We start from the raw sequence: 14249 nt of genomic DNA on the forward strand, positions 1-14249 counted from the left end.
GACTACAGGGGTGCGCCACCACGCCTGGCTAATTTTTGTATTTTTAGTAGAGACAGGGTTTCACCATGTTGACCAGGCTGGTCTCAAACTCCTGACCTCAGGTGAGCCACCCATCTCGGCCTCCAAAAGTGCTAGGATTACAGGCATAAGCCACTGCATCCGGCCCATAACCAGTAACTTCTAAGTCAGCTCAAATGCTGCTTCCTCCATGAAGCTTTCCCTGAGTTGATACTCCTCCCTACAGCAGAAGCGGCCCCTCCACCTTTCCACCTTTGCGCCCTCACAGATCCCTGTGGAAACTGTGCTTTTTTTGTTTGTTTGTTTTTGAGACGGAGTCTTGCTCTTGTAGGTTGACCAGGCTGGAGTGCAATGGCGTGATCTCAGCTCACTGCAACCTCCACCTCCTGGGTTCAAGCGATTCTCCTGCCTCAGCCTCCCAAGTAGCTGGGATTATAGGCATCTGCCACCACACCCAGCTAATTTTTTGTATTTTTAGTACAGATAGGGTTTCACCATGTTGGCCAGGCTGGTCTCAAACTCCTGACCTCAGGTGATCCACCCACATTGGCCTCCCAAAGTGCTGGGATTACAGGCATGAGCCACCACGCCCTGCCTTTTTTTTTTTTTTTTTTTAAACAGGGTCTCGCTCTGTCACTCAGGCTGGAGCGCAGTGGCACAATCATAGTTCATTGCAGTCTTGAACTCCTGGGCTGAGGGAATCCGCCCTCCTCAACCTCCTGAGTAGCTAATTGTTTTGGTTTTTCATTGTAAAGATGGGGTCTCACTATGTTGCCCTGAATGGGAGACTTGTCTATATCCTGTATAGACCTGATGTCCATCATGGCACTCAGTCCTGGTTTACAACCGAGATGCACACATAGCTATTATTAGCCCCTTTCATTTTCTGAAAGTGTCTCAGTGTAGAGGCTAATTTCTTTGTTCACCTGACTTGCCCCCTGACAATGTGGCTTCATGTCACTCACATTGCAATCCCAGTGCCCCGAACAAGCTGGTGCTCTTTCTAGGGAAGGAAAGAATAAATGAACATTTGATCTGGTGGTTAGAAAATGCCATCAATTTGGGGAGTAGCAGAAAGTGCACTGGACTAGCTATCAGAAGACATGGTTTATAGTTCTAATTTCATCACGAAACTAGCTGCATGACCTTGGCCAAGCTGCTTAACATCTTTGGGCCTCAGACTGCCAGTTTTTAAATGAGCAAGTAGGATTAAATGACCTCTGCCCCTGATGCTAGCTCTAAGATTCTGTGATTCAGAGTTATCCCTTTTTTTTTTTTTTTTTTTTTTTTGAGAAGGAGTCTCGCTGTTTCACCCAGGCTTGAGTGCAGTGGCGCGATCTCGGCTCACTGCAGGCTCCGCCCCCCGGGGTTCACGCCATTCTCCTGCCTCAGCCTCCCGCGTAGCTGGGACTACAGGCGCCCGCTACTTCACCCGGCTAATTTTTTGTATTTTTAGTAGAGACGGGGTTTCACCGTGTTAGCCAGGATGGTCTCGATCTCCTGACCTCGTGATTCGCCCGCCTCGGCCTCCCAAAGTGCTGGGATTACAGGCGTGAGCCACCGCGCCCGGCCAAGAGTTATCCCCTTAATAGACGAGGACCTCGCAGACCCTAAATGGAAGAAGTTAGTGTAGCACTGAGTACACACACCAGGAAGTCTTGGAAGATCGAGAGTGTTGCTGCTGCTCTTGAAGCTGTGCAGGAACCATCTTCATTTTTCCCTCTGCCAGCTCTGTCATGCTGCTGTCTCTTTGGTTAATATGCACGGTGCTGTTTTTTGTTTTTTGTTTCTCTCTCCAATTAAACTGTAAGCTTCTTGAGGATAGGCTCCAAGTCTTATGTTTTAAATCTTGAGGCCCTTTAAGTTAGAATCTGGCATGTGTTTTGTGGTTGACAATAATGGTCATATGGAGATCCAATCAAATCAAATGTTAGATAGTGGATGGCAGGTTTAATCAGAAATACACCAGAGAAGGCTAGGTACGGTGGCTCATGCCTGTAATCCCAGCACTTTGGGAGGCTGAGGAGGGCAGATCACTTGAAGTCAGGAGTTTGAGACTCACCTGGCCAACACAGTGAAACCGTGTCTCTACTAAAAATATGAAAATTACCCGGGTGTGGTGATGGGCGCCTGTAATCCCAGCTACTTGGGAGGCTGAGGCAGGAGAATCACTTAAACCTGGGAGGTGGAGGTTGCAGTGAGCCAAGATTGCGCCACTGCACTCCAGCCTGGGTGACAAAACAAGACTCCATCTCGAAAACAGGAGGCCAGGCACAGTGGCTCACGACTGTAATACCAGGACTTTGGGAGGCCTAGGTGGGCGGATCACCTGAGGTCAGGAGTTCGAAACCAGCCTGGTTAACATGGTGAAACCCCCATCTCTACTAAAAGTACAAAATTAGCCAGGCGTAGTGGTGTGCGCCTGTAATCCCAGCTACTCGGGAGGCTGAAGCAGGAGAATCGCTTGAATCCAGGAGGCAGAGGTTGCAGTAAGCCAAGATCGCGCCACTGCACTCCACCTTGGGTAACAAGAGCGAAACTCTGTCACACACACACAAAAAAAAAAAAAAGAAAGAAAGAAAGAAAAAAAGAAGATAAAAGAAAAGAAACACACCACAGAACAAACAGAAAGCAGTGAAAATTATGGGCACTGTCCTATCAAAAGCATCAAAATTATATGCCTATGCCTGTGTATTAAGGAGCAACTTAAATACACATGGAGGCCAGGCGTAGTGGCTCATGCCTGTAATCCTAGCATTTTGGAAAGTTGAGGTGGGTGGATCACCTAAGGTCAAGAGTTCCAGACCAGGTTGGCCAACAAGGTAAAACCTTGTCTTTACTAAAAATGTAAAAATTAGCTGGGCATGGTGGTGTGCGCCTGTAATCCCAGCTACTCTGGAGGCTAAGGCAGGAGACTTGCTTGAACCCAGGAGGTGGAGGTTGCAGTGAGCTGATATCATGCCACTGCACTCCAGCCTGGGCGACAGAGTGAGTAAGGCTCTGTCTCAAAAAAAAAAAAAAAAATGGCTGGGCGCGGTGGCTCACGCTTGTAATCCCAGCACTTTGGGAGGCCAAGGCGGGCGGATCACGAGATCAGGAGATCGAGACCACGGTGAAACCCCGTCTCTACTAAAAATACAAAAAATTAGCCGGGCGTGGTGGCGGGCGCCTGTAGTCCCAGCTACTCGGAGAGGCTGAGGCAGGAGAATGGCGTGAACCTGGGAGGCGGAGCTTGCAGTGAGCCGAGATTGCGCCACTGCACTCCAGCCTGGGCGACAGAGCGAGACTCCGTCTCAAAAAAAAAAGAAAGAAAGAAAGAAAGAAATATGGTCCCATCAAGAGGCACAATGTGGTTTCAGAAAAAGGAAGGCACTGAGGATTCCAAATTATGTTCCGGCAAGTCAGAATTGTGTATTCCATTTGTCCATTTTTCTGAATTCATTGACAAGAAAAATGCATAAAATACATTATAGGATATATTACATGAGTAGTAAATAGTAAAACGAAACAGAAAATACTGCTGGTGGCGGGCATGGTAGTTCATGCCTGTAATCCCAGCACTTTGTCAGTTTGAGACCAGCCTGGGCAACACAGTGACACCATATTTCTACAAAAAATACAAAATTGGCTGGGCGTGGTGGCTCATGCCTGTAATCCCAGCACTTTGGGAGGCTGAGGCGGGTGGATCACTTGAGGTCAGGAGTTCGAAATCAGCCTGGGCAACATGGTGAAACTCTGTCTCTACTAAAAATACAAAAAAAAATGGCCAGGCGTGGTGGTGCATGCCTGTAATCCCAGCTACTTGAGAGGCTGAGGCAGGACAATTGCTTCAACTCAGGAGGCAGAGGTTGCAGTGAGCAGAGATTGTGCCATTGCTCTCCACCTGAGTGATAGAGCAAGACTCCATCTCAAAAAAAAAAAAAAAAAAAAAATTAGCTGGGCATGGTGGTGTGTACCTGTAGTCCCAGCTACTGGGAAGGCTGAGGTGGGAGGATGGCTTAAGCCCAGGAGGCAGAGGTTTTGGTGAGCTGAGATTGTGCCACTGCACTCCAGCCTGGGCGACAAGAGTGACACTCTGTCTCCAAAACGAAAAGAAAATACTGAATACTGCTGGGCATGGAGGCTCACCCCTATAATCTCAGCACTTTGGGAGGATGAGGTGTGGAAGTCAGGTGGCCTCACTTGAGGTCAGGGGTTTTGAGATCGGCTTGGGACAACACAGGGACTTGAGCCCAGGAGGTTGAGGCTGCAGTGAGCTATGATCATGCCAGTGCATTCCAGCCTGCCTGGGTGACAGAAGGAGAGACCTTGTCAAAAAAAAGGAAAGAAATGTAAAATACTAAGACATATTATAGAAACTACCAACATTTACGCAAAGCATAAACCTTTACCCATGGAAACATACAAACTAAAAATATATCGGGCCAGGCACAGTGGCTCATTTCTGTAAACCCAAGCCAGCCTTTGGAAGGCTGAGGCAGGAGGATCCCATGAGGCCAGGAGTTGGAGACTAGTCTGGGCAACACAGTGAGACCCCCATCTCTACAAAAAATTTAAAAATTAGCTAGGGGGCTGGGTCCAGTGGCTCACGCCTGTAGTCCCAGCCGTTTGGGTGGCCAAGGCGGGCGGATCACTTGAGGTGAGGAGATTGAGACCATCCTGGCCAAGATGGTGAAATCCTGTTTCTACTGAAAATACAAAAATTAGCCACGCGTGGTGGCGCATGTCTATAACCCCAGCTACTCAGGAGGCCGAGGCAGGAGAACCTCGTGAATCCCCAGGAAGTCCCAGGAAGCAGAGGCTGCAGTGAGCTGAGATTGCACTTCCGCACTCCAGCCTGGGTGATAGAGTGAGACTCCGTCTCAAAAAATAAGAGTAATAATAATAAAAAAATAAAAATGAAAAAAATGAAATAGACAGATGGGTAAATCCTGTCATCAGCTCCAGTAATAAAGGAGTGAGGTATAGATGTAGGGTCTCCCACATTTCTTCCACCAATAACATTATGCAGGAATAGAAAGTTAATGATATGGAGCTCACCAATAGGAAGATAATTTGATCAACAGTAAAAGTAGATCTAGAAATTATGACCAAATCGAACATGAAGTCTAAGCTGTGGCAAATCAAGTATAATTGCAAAAAAAAAAACATGAAAATCTTACCTTAAACTCAGTCAACATTTTCTTGCAGTCCCCCAGAGAGTGCGAAAATAGATTTAGCCAGAAAGAAGGTAAAGACTAAATACATTTTCAGAGTTTAAATATTTAGCAAGCATTTTTTTGGGGAAAAAACAATATTGTCATTTTAAAGTTACACTATTTAAATATAATGTACATTATAATTAAAGAGACATTGTGAAAAATAATTGATTGGAGATATTAAGCTTATAATATCACATCAAAAGCTGCACTCCTGTCTGGGAGCAGTGGCTCATGCCTGTAATCCCAGCACTTTGGGAGGCCAAGGTGGGCAGAACACTTGAGGTCAGGAGTTTGAGACCAGCCTGGCCAACATGGTGAAACCCTGTTTCTACTAAAAATATAAAAATTAGCGGGGTGTGGTGGCGTGCAACTGTAATCCCTGCTACTTGGGAGGCTGAGGCAGGAGAATCGCTTGAACCCAGGAGGCAGAGGTTGCAGTGAGCCGAGATTACTCCACTGTACTCCAGTCTGGGCAACAGAGCAAGACCCTGTCTCAAAACAAAACAAAACAAAACAAAAAAAACAAACAGGCGGGAGCAGTGGCTCACCCCTGTAATCCCAGCACTTTGGGAGGCCGAGGCAGGCAGATCATCTGAGGTCAGGAGTTTGATACCAGCCTGGCCAACATGGTGAAACCCTGTCTCTACTTAAAATACAAAAATGAGCCAGGCATGGTGGTAAGTGCCTGTAGTCTCAGCTACTCGGGAGGCTGAGGCAGGAGAATCGCTTGAACCTGGGAGGCGGAGGTTGCAGTGAGCCGGGATCATGCCACTGCACTCCAGCCTGGGCAACACAGTGAGACTCCATCTCAAAAAAAAAAAAAAAAAAAAAAAAAGGCCGGGCATGGTGGCTCATGCCTGTAATCCCAGGATTTTGGCAGGCTGACGCAGGTCAGGAGTTCGAGACCAGCCTGACCAACATGGAGAAACCACGCCTACTAAAAATACAAAAAATTAGCTGGGCATGGTGGTGGGTGCCTGTAATCCCAGCTACTTGGGAGGCTGAGGCAGGAGAATCGCTAGAACCCGGGAGGCGGAGGCTGTGGTGAGCTGAGATCATGCCAATGCACTCCAGCCTAAGCAATGGAGCGATACTCCATCTCAAAAAAAAAAAAAATCTCGTGGCCAGGTGCAGTTGCTCATGCCTGTAATCCCAGCACTTTGGGAGGCAGGCCAATAGCTTGAGACCAGGATTTGGAGACCAGCCAGGGCAACAGGGAAAAAACCCAACTCTACTAAAAATCCAAATACAAAAATTAGCCAGGTGTGGTGGCATGTGCCTGTAGTCCCAGCTATTCAGGAGGCTGAGGTGGGAAGACTGATCACCTGAGCCTGGGAGGTGGAGATTACATTGAGCTGAGAGTGCACCACTGCACTCCAGCCTGGGTGCCAGAGAGAGACCCTGTCTAAAAACAAAACAAAACAAAAAAAGTTGCACTCTGACATGGACTCTAAAGTCAACATCCTAAACTGGAGACAGTAGAGGTAAGTGGAGCAGAAAGACAAGATCACAAGAGGAGCTGGAATAAAAAGAGAGTGAAGAACTTGGCCTGAGATTCACATACCTCCTGTCTTGGTTTGCAGTAGTACAGGATTTGGTTTCTATCACTTCTATTCCAGCTGCAATGACAGCTGCAGGAACAGTTTCTCTGGAACAATTACTATTACATCAACCTTCTCTGCTCCAGAACATATGTGCCTCTCTTACTCTCACAAAACCAAGCTTCTCTGCAAGGATTCAAAGCTCTCCAGCCTTCATACTCCTTCCCTGAAAAGCAACACTGCACTACTTTATTGGCCGATTCAATAAATATGAAGGAATGAGTGCCAACTATGCCTGGCACTGTTCTAGGCATTGGGGAATCCAGCAATGAACAAAACTTCCTGCCCCACGGGGCTTATATCCAAGTGCAATTTGAAGACCAGTTCTTATGGTCTAAATTATCTTCCAGCAATTCATTGGAATGATGATTGTTCTCCGAGTATGTCACATCTTCATGGTATCCTTTCTTCGATATGAAGTCTTCGAAGGTAAAAGCCAAGCCTTCTAATTTTTCAAACCTCCTTTCTCTATCCAAGCACTTAATTTAGCATTGGGCACAGTGTACTCAGTAAGTACCCAAATCCTACATGTAGGAGAAAAAGAAACTGGAAAATGTATTATACACTTAAAACTTTGTTAAAACAGTAAATCTCACATCAAGTGTTCTTACCACAATAAAATAAAAATAAATTTAAAATAGAAGAACTGGCCGGGTGCAGTGGCTCATGCCTGTAATCCCAGGCACTTTGGGAGGTCAAGGCAGGAGTATCACATGAGGCCAGGAGTTCGAGACCAGCCTGGGGAACATAATGAGACCCTGTTTCTATGGAAAAAAAAAAAATTTAACAAGTAAAAAAATTTTAAAAAATAGGAAAACCAGGAATCTTTTTTTTTTTCTTTTTTTTGAGATGGAGTTTCACTCTTGTTGTCCAGGCTGGAGTGCAATAGCGCAATCTCGGGTCACTGCAACCTCTGCCTCCCGGGTTCAAGCGATTCTCCTGCCTCAGCCTCCCAAGTAGCTGTGATTACAGGCATGTGCCACCATGCCCAGCTAATTTTGTATTTTTAGTAGAGACAGGGTTTCTCTATGTTGGTCAGGCTGGTCTCGAACTCCCAACCTCAGGTGATCTGCCCACCTTGGCCTCCCAAAGTGCTGGGATTACAGGCATGAGCCACTGTGCAAGGCCTCAGAAATCCTTTCTAAAATAAGTTGTCTTCTAGTTTCCAAAGGGTATTCATGTCCATTAGTCCATTTCACTCCGCAACAATCCTAGGAGGAAACAGGGCAGGAGTCACTATTTCTGTTTTATTTATATACATTATATATATACATAATATATATCTGTTTTAAATATATGTTTTGTATATATTATATATATTTGTATACATGTATTATATATAATATATATTTTTTTGAGACAGAGTCTTGCTCTGTTGCCCAGGCTAGAGTGCAGTGGCACGATCTCTGCTCACTGCAACCTCCACCCACCTCCCAGGCTCAAGAAATTCTCCTACCTCAGCCTCCTGAGTAGCTGGGAATACAGGCATGTGCCACCGCGCCCAGCTAATTTTTGTATTTTTAGTAGAGATGGGGTTTCACAATATTGCCCAGGCTGGTCTTGAACTCCTGACTTCAGGTGATTTGCCCGCCTTGGTCTCCCAAAGTGCTGGGATTACAGGCTTAAGTCACCGCGCCCAGCCTACTCTGTTTTATTAAAGAGAACTGAAGTTCTGACAGGTTCAGAACCTCTCACAAAGTGGCTGAAGGAACACCAGCTTTAGCAGAAACTGATGAAAGGTAGTGAATGCCCTTGAAGAAGATAAACAAAGATCAGACTCATTGGGAGGGGCTAAACAGGTCTAAGTGCTTAAGCATTTGGCCCTTTGGGGAAGTGGCTGGAGCCCTGTATGGCTGTCACCACCAACCCAAGCTGGGAAGCTAGTGCAAGGTCGCAAACAGACCCTGAAACCCCAGGGTGCCAGAAACTTCCCCCAGCAAGCACAGGTGTAGCTGAGGCACAGGCTCTGCATCTTTGAGCTCCACTCTTGGGCACAGCAGGAAGTCTCACCCTTTTAGAAGTGAGAAGTGAGGGTGGCCTAAGGCTGCTAAAGAGCAGGTGGGTCCCAGACACTGCTGCAGTTGCCCCAATAGCCAAAGTCTACCCCAGCGCTCAGGAGCAGTGGGTCTGCACAGCGGAAGGTCACATACCTGGAAAAGATGGCAGCAAGGAAGCACGGGGCCAGGGAGGGTGGTGGTCCCATGGTCCCAAGGAAAGCATCAGCCACGTTCCATGCAAGAACCTCATGTGACACCCATGTTTGATGATCCAAGAATCTGCAGGGCATTTCTGCTTCGTTTTTTTTCCCCTGATCAATTCAGGTTCCAAACTCAAAAAAAAAGAAAAAAAGAAAAGAAAAAAAAGAAAGAAAACTTTCAGCTGGGCACGGTGGCTCACAGCTGTTAATCCCAGCACTTTGGGAGGCCGAGGTGGGTGGATCACGAGGTCAGGAATTGGAGACCAGCCTGGCCAACATGGTGAAACCCCGTCTTTACTAAAAATACAAAAATTAGCTGGGCGCAGTGGCGGGTGCCTGTAATCCCAGTTACTCAGGAGGCTGAGACAGGTGAATCGCTTGAACCCAGGAGGTGGAGTTTGCAGTGAGCTGAGATCGCGCCACTGCACTCTAGCCTGGGCAACAGAGCGAGACTCCATCTCAAAAAAAGAAAACTTTCTATCACTTAAAGCTTATAATCACCCCCCAACAGCCTTTAACCCTAGAAGTTTTGTTTCTTTTTTTCTTTTTTCCCCCCCGGGTGGGGGGCGGGTGGAGGGAGATGTTCAGGAAATGGTTAAGTAATAAAATCAGAGAGCACGGGATTGAGGTGATTAAGGGCACCGAATGGATGGTAAAGGAAAGTGGGAAAGCCATTCAGTCAGACGACACTGGGCCAGGAGAGCGAGAATGAACATGGAGGAGGGGGTGGGCCAAATGATGGAGAGAAGGCTGGAGAGAAAGAGACTTCAGGAGGCAGGTGACGATGAGAAAGAGGCAGCTGGAGTCAGGGAAGAGGGAAGAATAGAAAGCGGAGACACCAGGGTCGGGGGTTGGGGAGAGAAACCAGGAGTTAGGATAGGGAAGAGGGCCGGGTGTGGTGGCTCATGCCTATTATCCCAGCACTTTGGGAGGCAGAGGGGGGCGGATCACCCGAGATAGGGAGTTTGAGACCAGCCTGGCCAACATGGTGAAACCCCGTCTCTACCAAAAACACAAAAATTAGCCAGGCATGGTGGCGGGTGCTTGTAATCCCAACTTCTCAGGAAGCTGAGGCAGGAGAATTGCTTGTACCCGGGAGGTGGAGGTTGCAGTGAGCCAAGATCATGCCATTGCACTCCAGGCTGGATGACACAGTGAGACTGTCTCAAAAAAAAAAAAAAAAAAAAAAAGGGAGGGGGAAGAGATTTGAGGAATAAGTCATCACACTTAAGGTCTATGCAAACTCTTGACTCACATGAAAACTTCAAGCATCTTTACTTAAAACCTTCCCCCTCCCCTTTTTTTTTTTGAGACAGGGTCTCACTGTCACTCAGGCTGAAGTGCAGTGGCATAGTCACAGTTCATAGTCCAAATCCTGGGCTCCAGCAATCCTCCACCTCAGCCTCTTTTTTTGTTTGTTTTCTTGAGACGGAGTCTCCCTCCGTTGCCCAGGCTGGAGTGCAATGGCGCGATCTCGGCTCCCTGCAACCTCTGCCTCCCGGGTTCAAACGGTTCTCCTGCCTCAGCCTCCCGAGTAGCTGGGATTACAGGTACGCACCACAATGCTTAGCTATTTTTTGTATTTGTAGTAGAGACGGGGTTTCACTATGTTGGCCAGGCTGGTCTCAAACTCCTGACCTCATGATCCGCCTGCCTCGGCCTCCTGAAGTGCTGGAATTACAGGTGTTGAGCCACGGCGCCTGGCCAAAGCTTTTTAACCACCGATTATGCTACCTCCTGGGGAAACTTCACAATCGACTTCTCTATTTTAGTTTAGACCTACACTGTTTGGGACATCTTTACTTCCTCCTTAACATTTAAGGAGAAATTGGAAATAGTTTAGCTTAACCAGACTAAAGAGTTCTCTTTTCACACCCTAAAGTTTCCCAAAAGAAATAGGTGGGCCGGGCGTGGTGGCGGACCCCTGTAATCCCAGCTACTTGGAGGCTGAGGCAGGAGAATTGCTTGAACCCAGGAGGTGAAGGTTGCAGTGAGCTGAGATTGAGCCACTGCACTCCAGCCTGGGCAACAAGAGCAAAACTCCATCCCAAAAAAAGAAAAGAAGAGAAAAGAAAAGGGTTACTGGATTTTCACTCTCAGCATTTGTTGAATCTTAGCTTTGCTCAAAAAGGCAGTGATTTATTAATATCTTATTAAGGTGCCAATTTATTCCAGCCAGGGACCCTGTTCTCAATGCCTCTAGAATGCATTTTTATTTCCTTCTTCCCATATACCATTGTCAGGGTTGAAGCCATAGAGTTTATAGTTCTAGTGGCCTTCTTGGGGAATCCCCCAAGCTCTATGCTCCCTGCAAATGGCTGTTTTAGGGCAAAGCAGCCTCACAGATCTGTCCTTGCCAATCAGAGCCACCGTGATGGCGGGAGGAATCACTAGCCATCTGTCTACCTCTTATCTCACCCTGTGTATCTGCTCTGGAATATTAACAAAGCCTGCCTGTGGAGAAACCATTGTGTATATCTGTTTAAATATCCCGTTCCCCCAACGCAGACTAGTTAACAAATGGTTTTCTACTGGAAAAGAGCTGGCTGCAATCTGACAAATCTTGCTCTACTGGCAGTCCCATTCAAAATAAGTACTACTATTATTGTTCTAGAGCCTTTTTTTGCGGGGCGGGGGCGGGGGGATGGAGTCTCACTGTGTAGCCAAAGCTGGAGTACAATGGCGCCATCTCGGCTCACTGCGACCTCCACCTCCTGCATTCAAGTGATTCTCCTGCCTCAGCCTCCCAAGTAACTGGGCTTATAGGCGTGCGCCACCACGCCCGGCTAATTTTGTTTTTTTTTTTTTTTTTTAGTAGAGACAGGATTTTGCCATGTTGGCCAGGCTGGTCTTGAACGCCTGACCTCAGGTGATCCACCTGCCTTGGCCTCCCAAAGTGCTGGGATTACAGGCGTGAGCCACCGCGCCCGGCCTGTTCTAAAGCCTTTCTAGGTTTCTCCCAGCATGCCCATCTGAATTAAACTTGGAGGTATCTGTTTGCCAAGGGTGCGCAACTCACCCCCTTGAGGGTTAATTACTTAAGGGGGTCTGAATGTTAAGAAAAAGGGCAAGACCAAGTTGAGCTACTCCTAGAGACTTTCTCTTTGCCGCCAAGTATTCCCTGGGTTATAAGGGTGAGTGGGAAGGAAATAAAGCTGTTTATTTTGCAAATAGCAACAAGGCCCAACACTTAATCTGACAATGGCAAAAGCTTTCTCTCCTGCTTAAAAAACAAACAAAACAAGCTGCTGACTTTTTCTATACCTACAGAGAGCCAGATGCCTATGGGACCATATCTGGTAGCACCAGCGTGAGAGACTGCTGCTTTTACAATATATTTTACCATAGTCGGAAAGATTTAAAGAGGCTTTAGATCTGATACAGTTTCTGTGATTATCTTCTTCGTATCAGTGCTCTGAAAATCTAAGAAGTCTGAACAAAACTGGTATCAAAATAAAGAATATTTCCCAGTGACTAGAATGCAAGAGGATGATATTTTATTAACAAACCTTTTTTGCTGTTTGTGAGATGTTTCAGTCGGCTGTTGGAGTAATTATGCAAGCTCTTTAACCTTTCTATACTTCAGTTGTCTATCTTTAAAATGAATATAGCGCTAACAGGCACTTTAGCTTGTCTCCTAAGGATGTTGTGAAACAAAGCAGAGAATGTCTGTACAAACTCCCTAAGTTCTGCATGCAGAAAAACCTGTGGTAATAAATAATAATACCTTGCATTTACGTAGCGCTTTTACCTTGGAGTTCAAGCCTTGATAGAATTAGAAGGTATCATTATTTTAATTGTCTCGCTAACGTCCTCCTGAAAGAATTGATGGCTGTTTATGCAGGTTATATGATTCACTCCATGCCCTACCTCTCTGCTCCACTCCCTGCTTCCAGGAGTCAGAGCTTAAAGAGTGGGAAACCAAGGCAGGGAGAAAAAGATTTGTGTGACACCGCTCAGCAAGGGCGTAGTGGAGCAAATAGTGCCAACCCCGATGTGTAACGCCCCAGCCACAGTCCTTTGTGGGATTTAGAATTTAAACGGGCCCCAGAGCAAGAGATTGGCTGAGGAAATGCCCGGATCGCGGCTGGGCTGCTAGCATGGCATTGCTCGGGTACCTCCGTCCGGGCTCCGTCGACGTTCGGAGCCTGCTGGCCCGTCGGGCAGCTGTCGGGCCGCGGGAGTCGGTCCGTGGGCAGGGCCGGCGCAGCTCGGGCGGCCGCTGCCCCGTCGCTGACCCCCGCGCGAAGCTGCGCGCACCAACAGGAGACATCTTCCCGGCCGGGCCTCCCGCGCCCGCCACGGCCCGAGGCGGCGGGGTCGGGCCGGGGGCTGGGGGCGGCCCGCACACCCCTCCGTGGGGGGCGCCCCGACTCGCCGGGGGCGGGGTCACGTCCCACCCGGGCCGCCGGGGGCACCGGCGCGGCGGAAAGCTGAGCGTGGCCGAGGAGCGGGGGCTTCCTGGGCCACCTCGCCGGGCGCCTCCGGCCGGCGGTGGGCGCGCCGGCCGCCACCGCCCCCGGGCCGTCGCGGAGACCGCTCCTGCGCCTGGTACCTGTGGACGCCCTTGTTAAGCGCCTGCAGCTCCCCCGGGGAGCCGAGCCCAGGACAGACATGCTACTCCTGTTTCCTGCCCCTTCGGAGCGACGAGCAGTGGGTGAGGCGGGGCCAGGCCGCTGCACCGAGGAGCCCCCAGGCCCAGGGCAGACGGGCCCCGTGGCGGCGGCGCCGGGGCCTGCCCAGGGATGGCGGGCAAGCCGGCCTCGGCCCACCGGCCGGCACGCGAAGGGAGGGCAGCCGGCGGCCATGCGCCCCTTCCCTGCGCCCTCTCGCCCTGGGCAGGCCTGAACCGGGAGCCTAGGTCCCGCGGGCCCAGCCCGGCGGCCTGACCCCGGGAGACCCTGCTTTGAGGCGGTTATCGGTTGCCCTGGCCCAGGCCTCCCGGCCCTCAGGTTGTGTGACTGTGACGGGCCGCCTGGGGCCAAAGGCGGTTGAAGGGGAAGGGGGCGCAGGTCTCCCACTGCTTAGGGGGGTGATGTGCTTTGTGGGGGGTCGGGGGGGGTCACCACCCTCCCTGGGGGGTGGGGGAGGGCGGCCGGCGCAGCTGGCCGCGAGGGGCGGGGTCACAGAGGCGAAGTGTGTGTTAGGGTGTGTGGGGGGAGGGCGCGTGGAGGAGGATCGGTGCCCTGCGCGCAGGCGCGAGCAGCCGGCCGGGCCCGAGCCCTGGAAGAA

The 14249-nt window shown here is 49.2% G+C and overlaps 1 protein-coding gene across 1 annotated transcript; it reads right to left on the minus strand.

Annotated features, from left to right (window-relative positions):
• Positions 1 to 7667: 7667 nt before the first annotated feature.
• LOC115834707 (translation initiation factor IF-2-like) lies at positions 7668 to 14041 on the minus strand. The gene is made up of 2 exons (XM_030810149.1): positions 12527 to 14041; positions 7668 to 8031 (listed from the first exon to the last, which is right to left on the minus strand). The coding sequence occupies exon 1, from the start codon at positions 13823 to 13825 to the stop codon at positions 12974 to 12976; it is 852 nt and encodes a 283-aa protein (XP_030666009.1). The 5' UTR covers positions 13826 to 14041; the 3' UTR covers positions 7668 to 8031; positions 12527 to 12973.
• Between the last annotated feature and the right edge of the window lie 208 nt (positions 14042 to 14249).

This window comes from Nomascus leucogenys, chromosome 4 (assembly GCF_006542625.1).
Source record: "Nomascus leucogenys isolate Asia chromosome 4, Asia_NLE_v1, whole genome shotgun sequence".
Lineage (NCBI taxonomy): Eukaryota > Metazoa > Chordata > Mammalia > Primates > Hylobatidae > Nomascus > Nomascus leucogenys.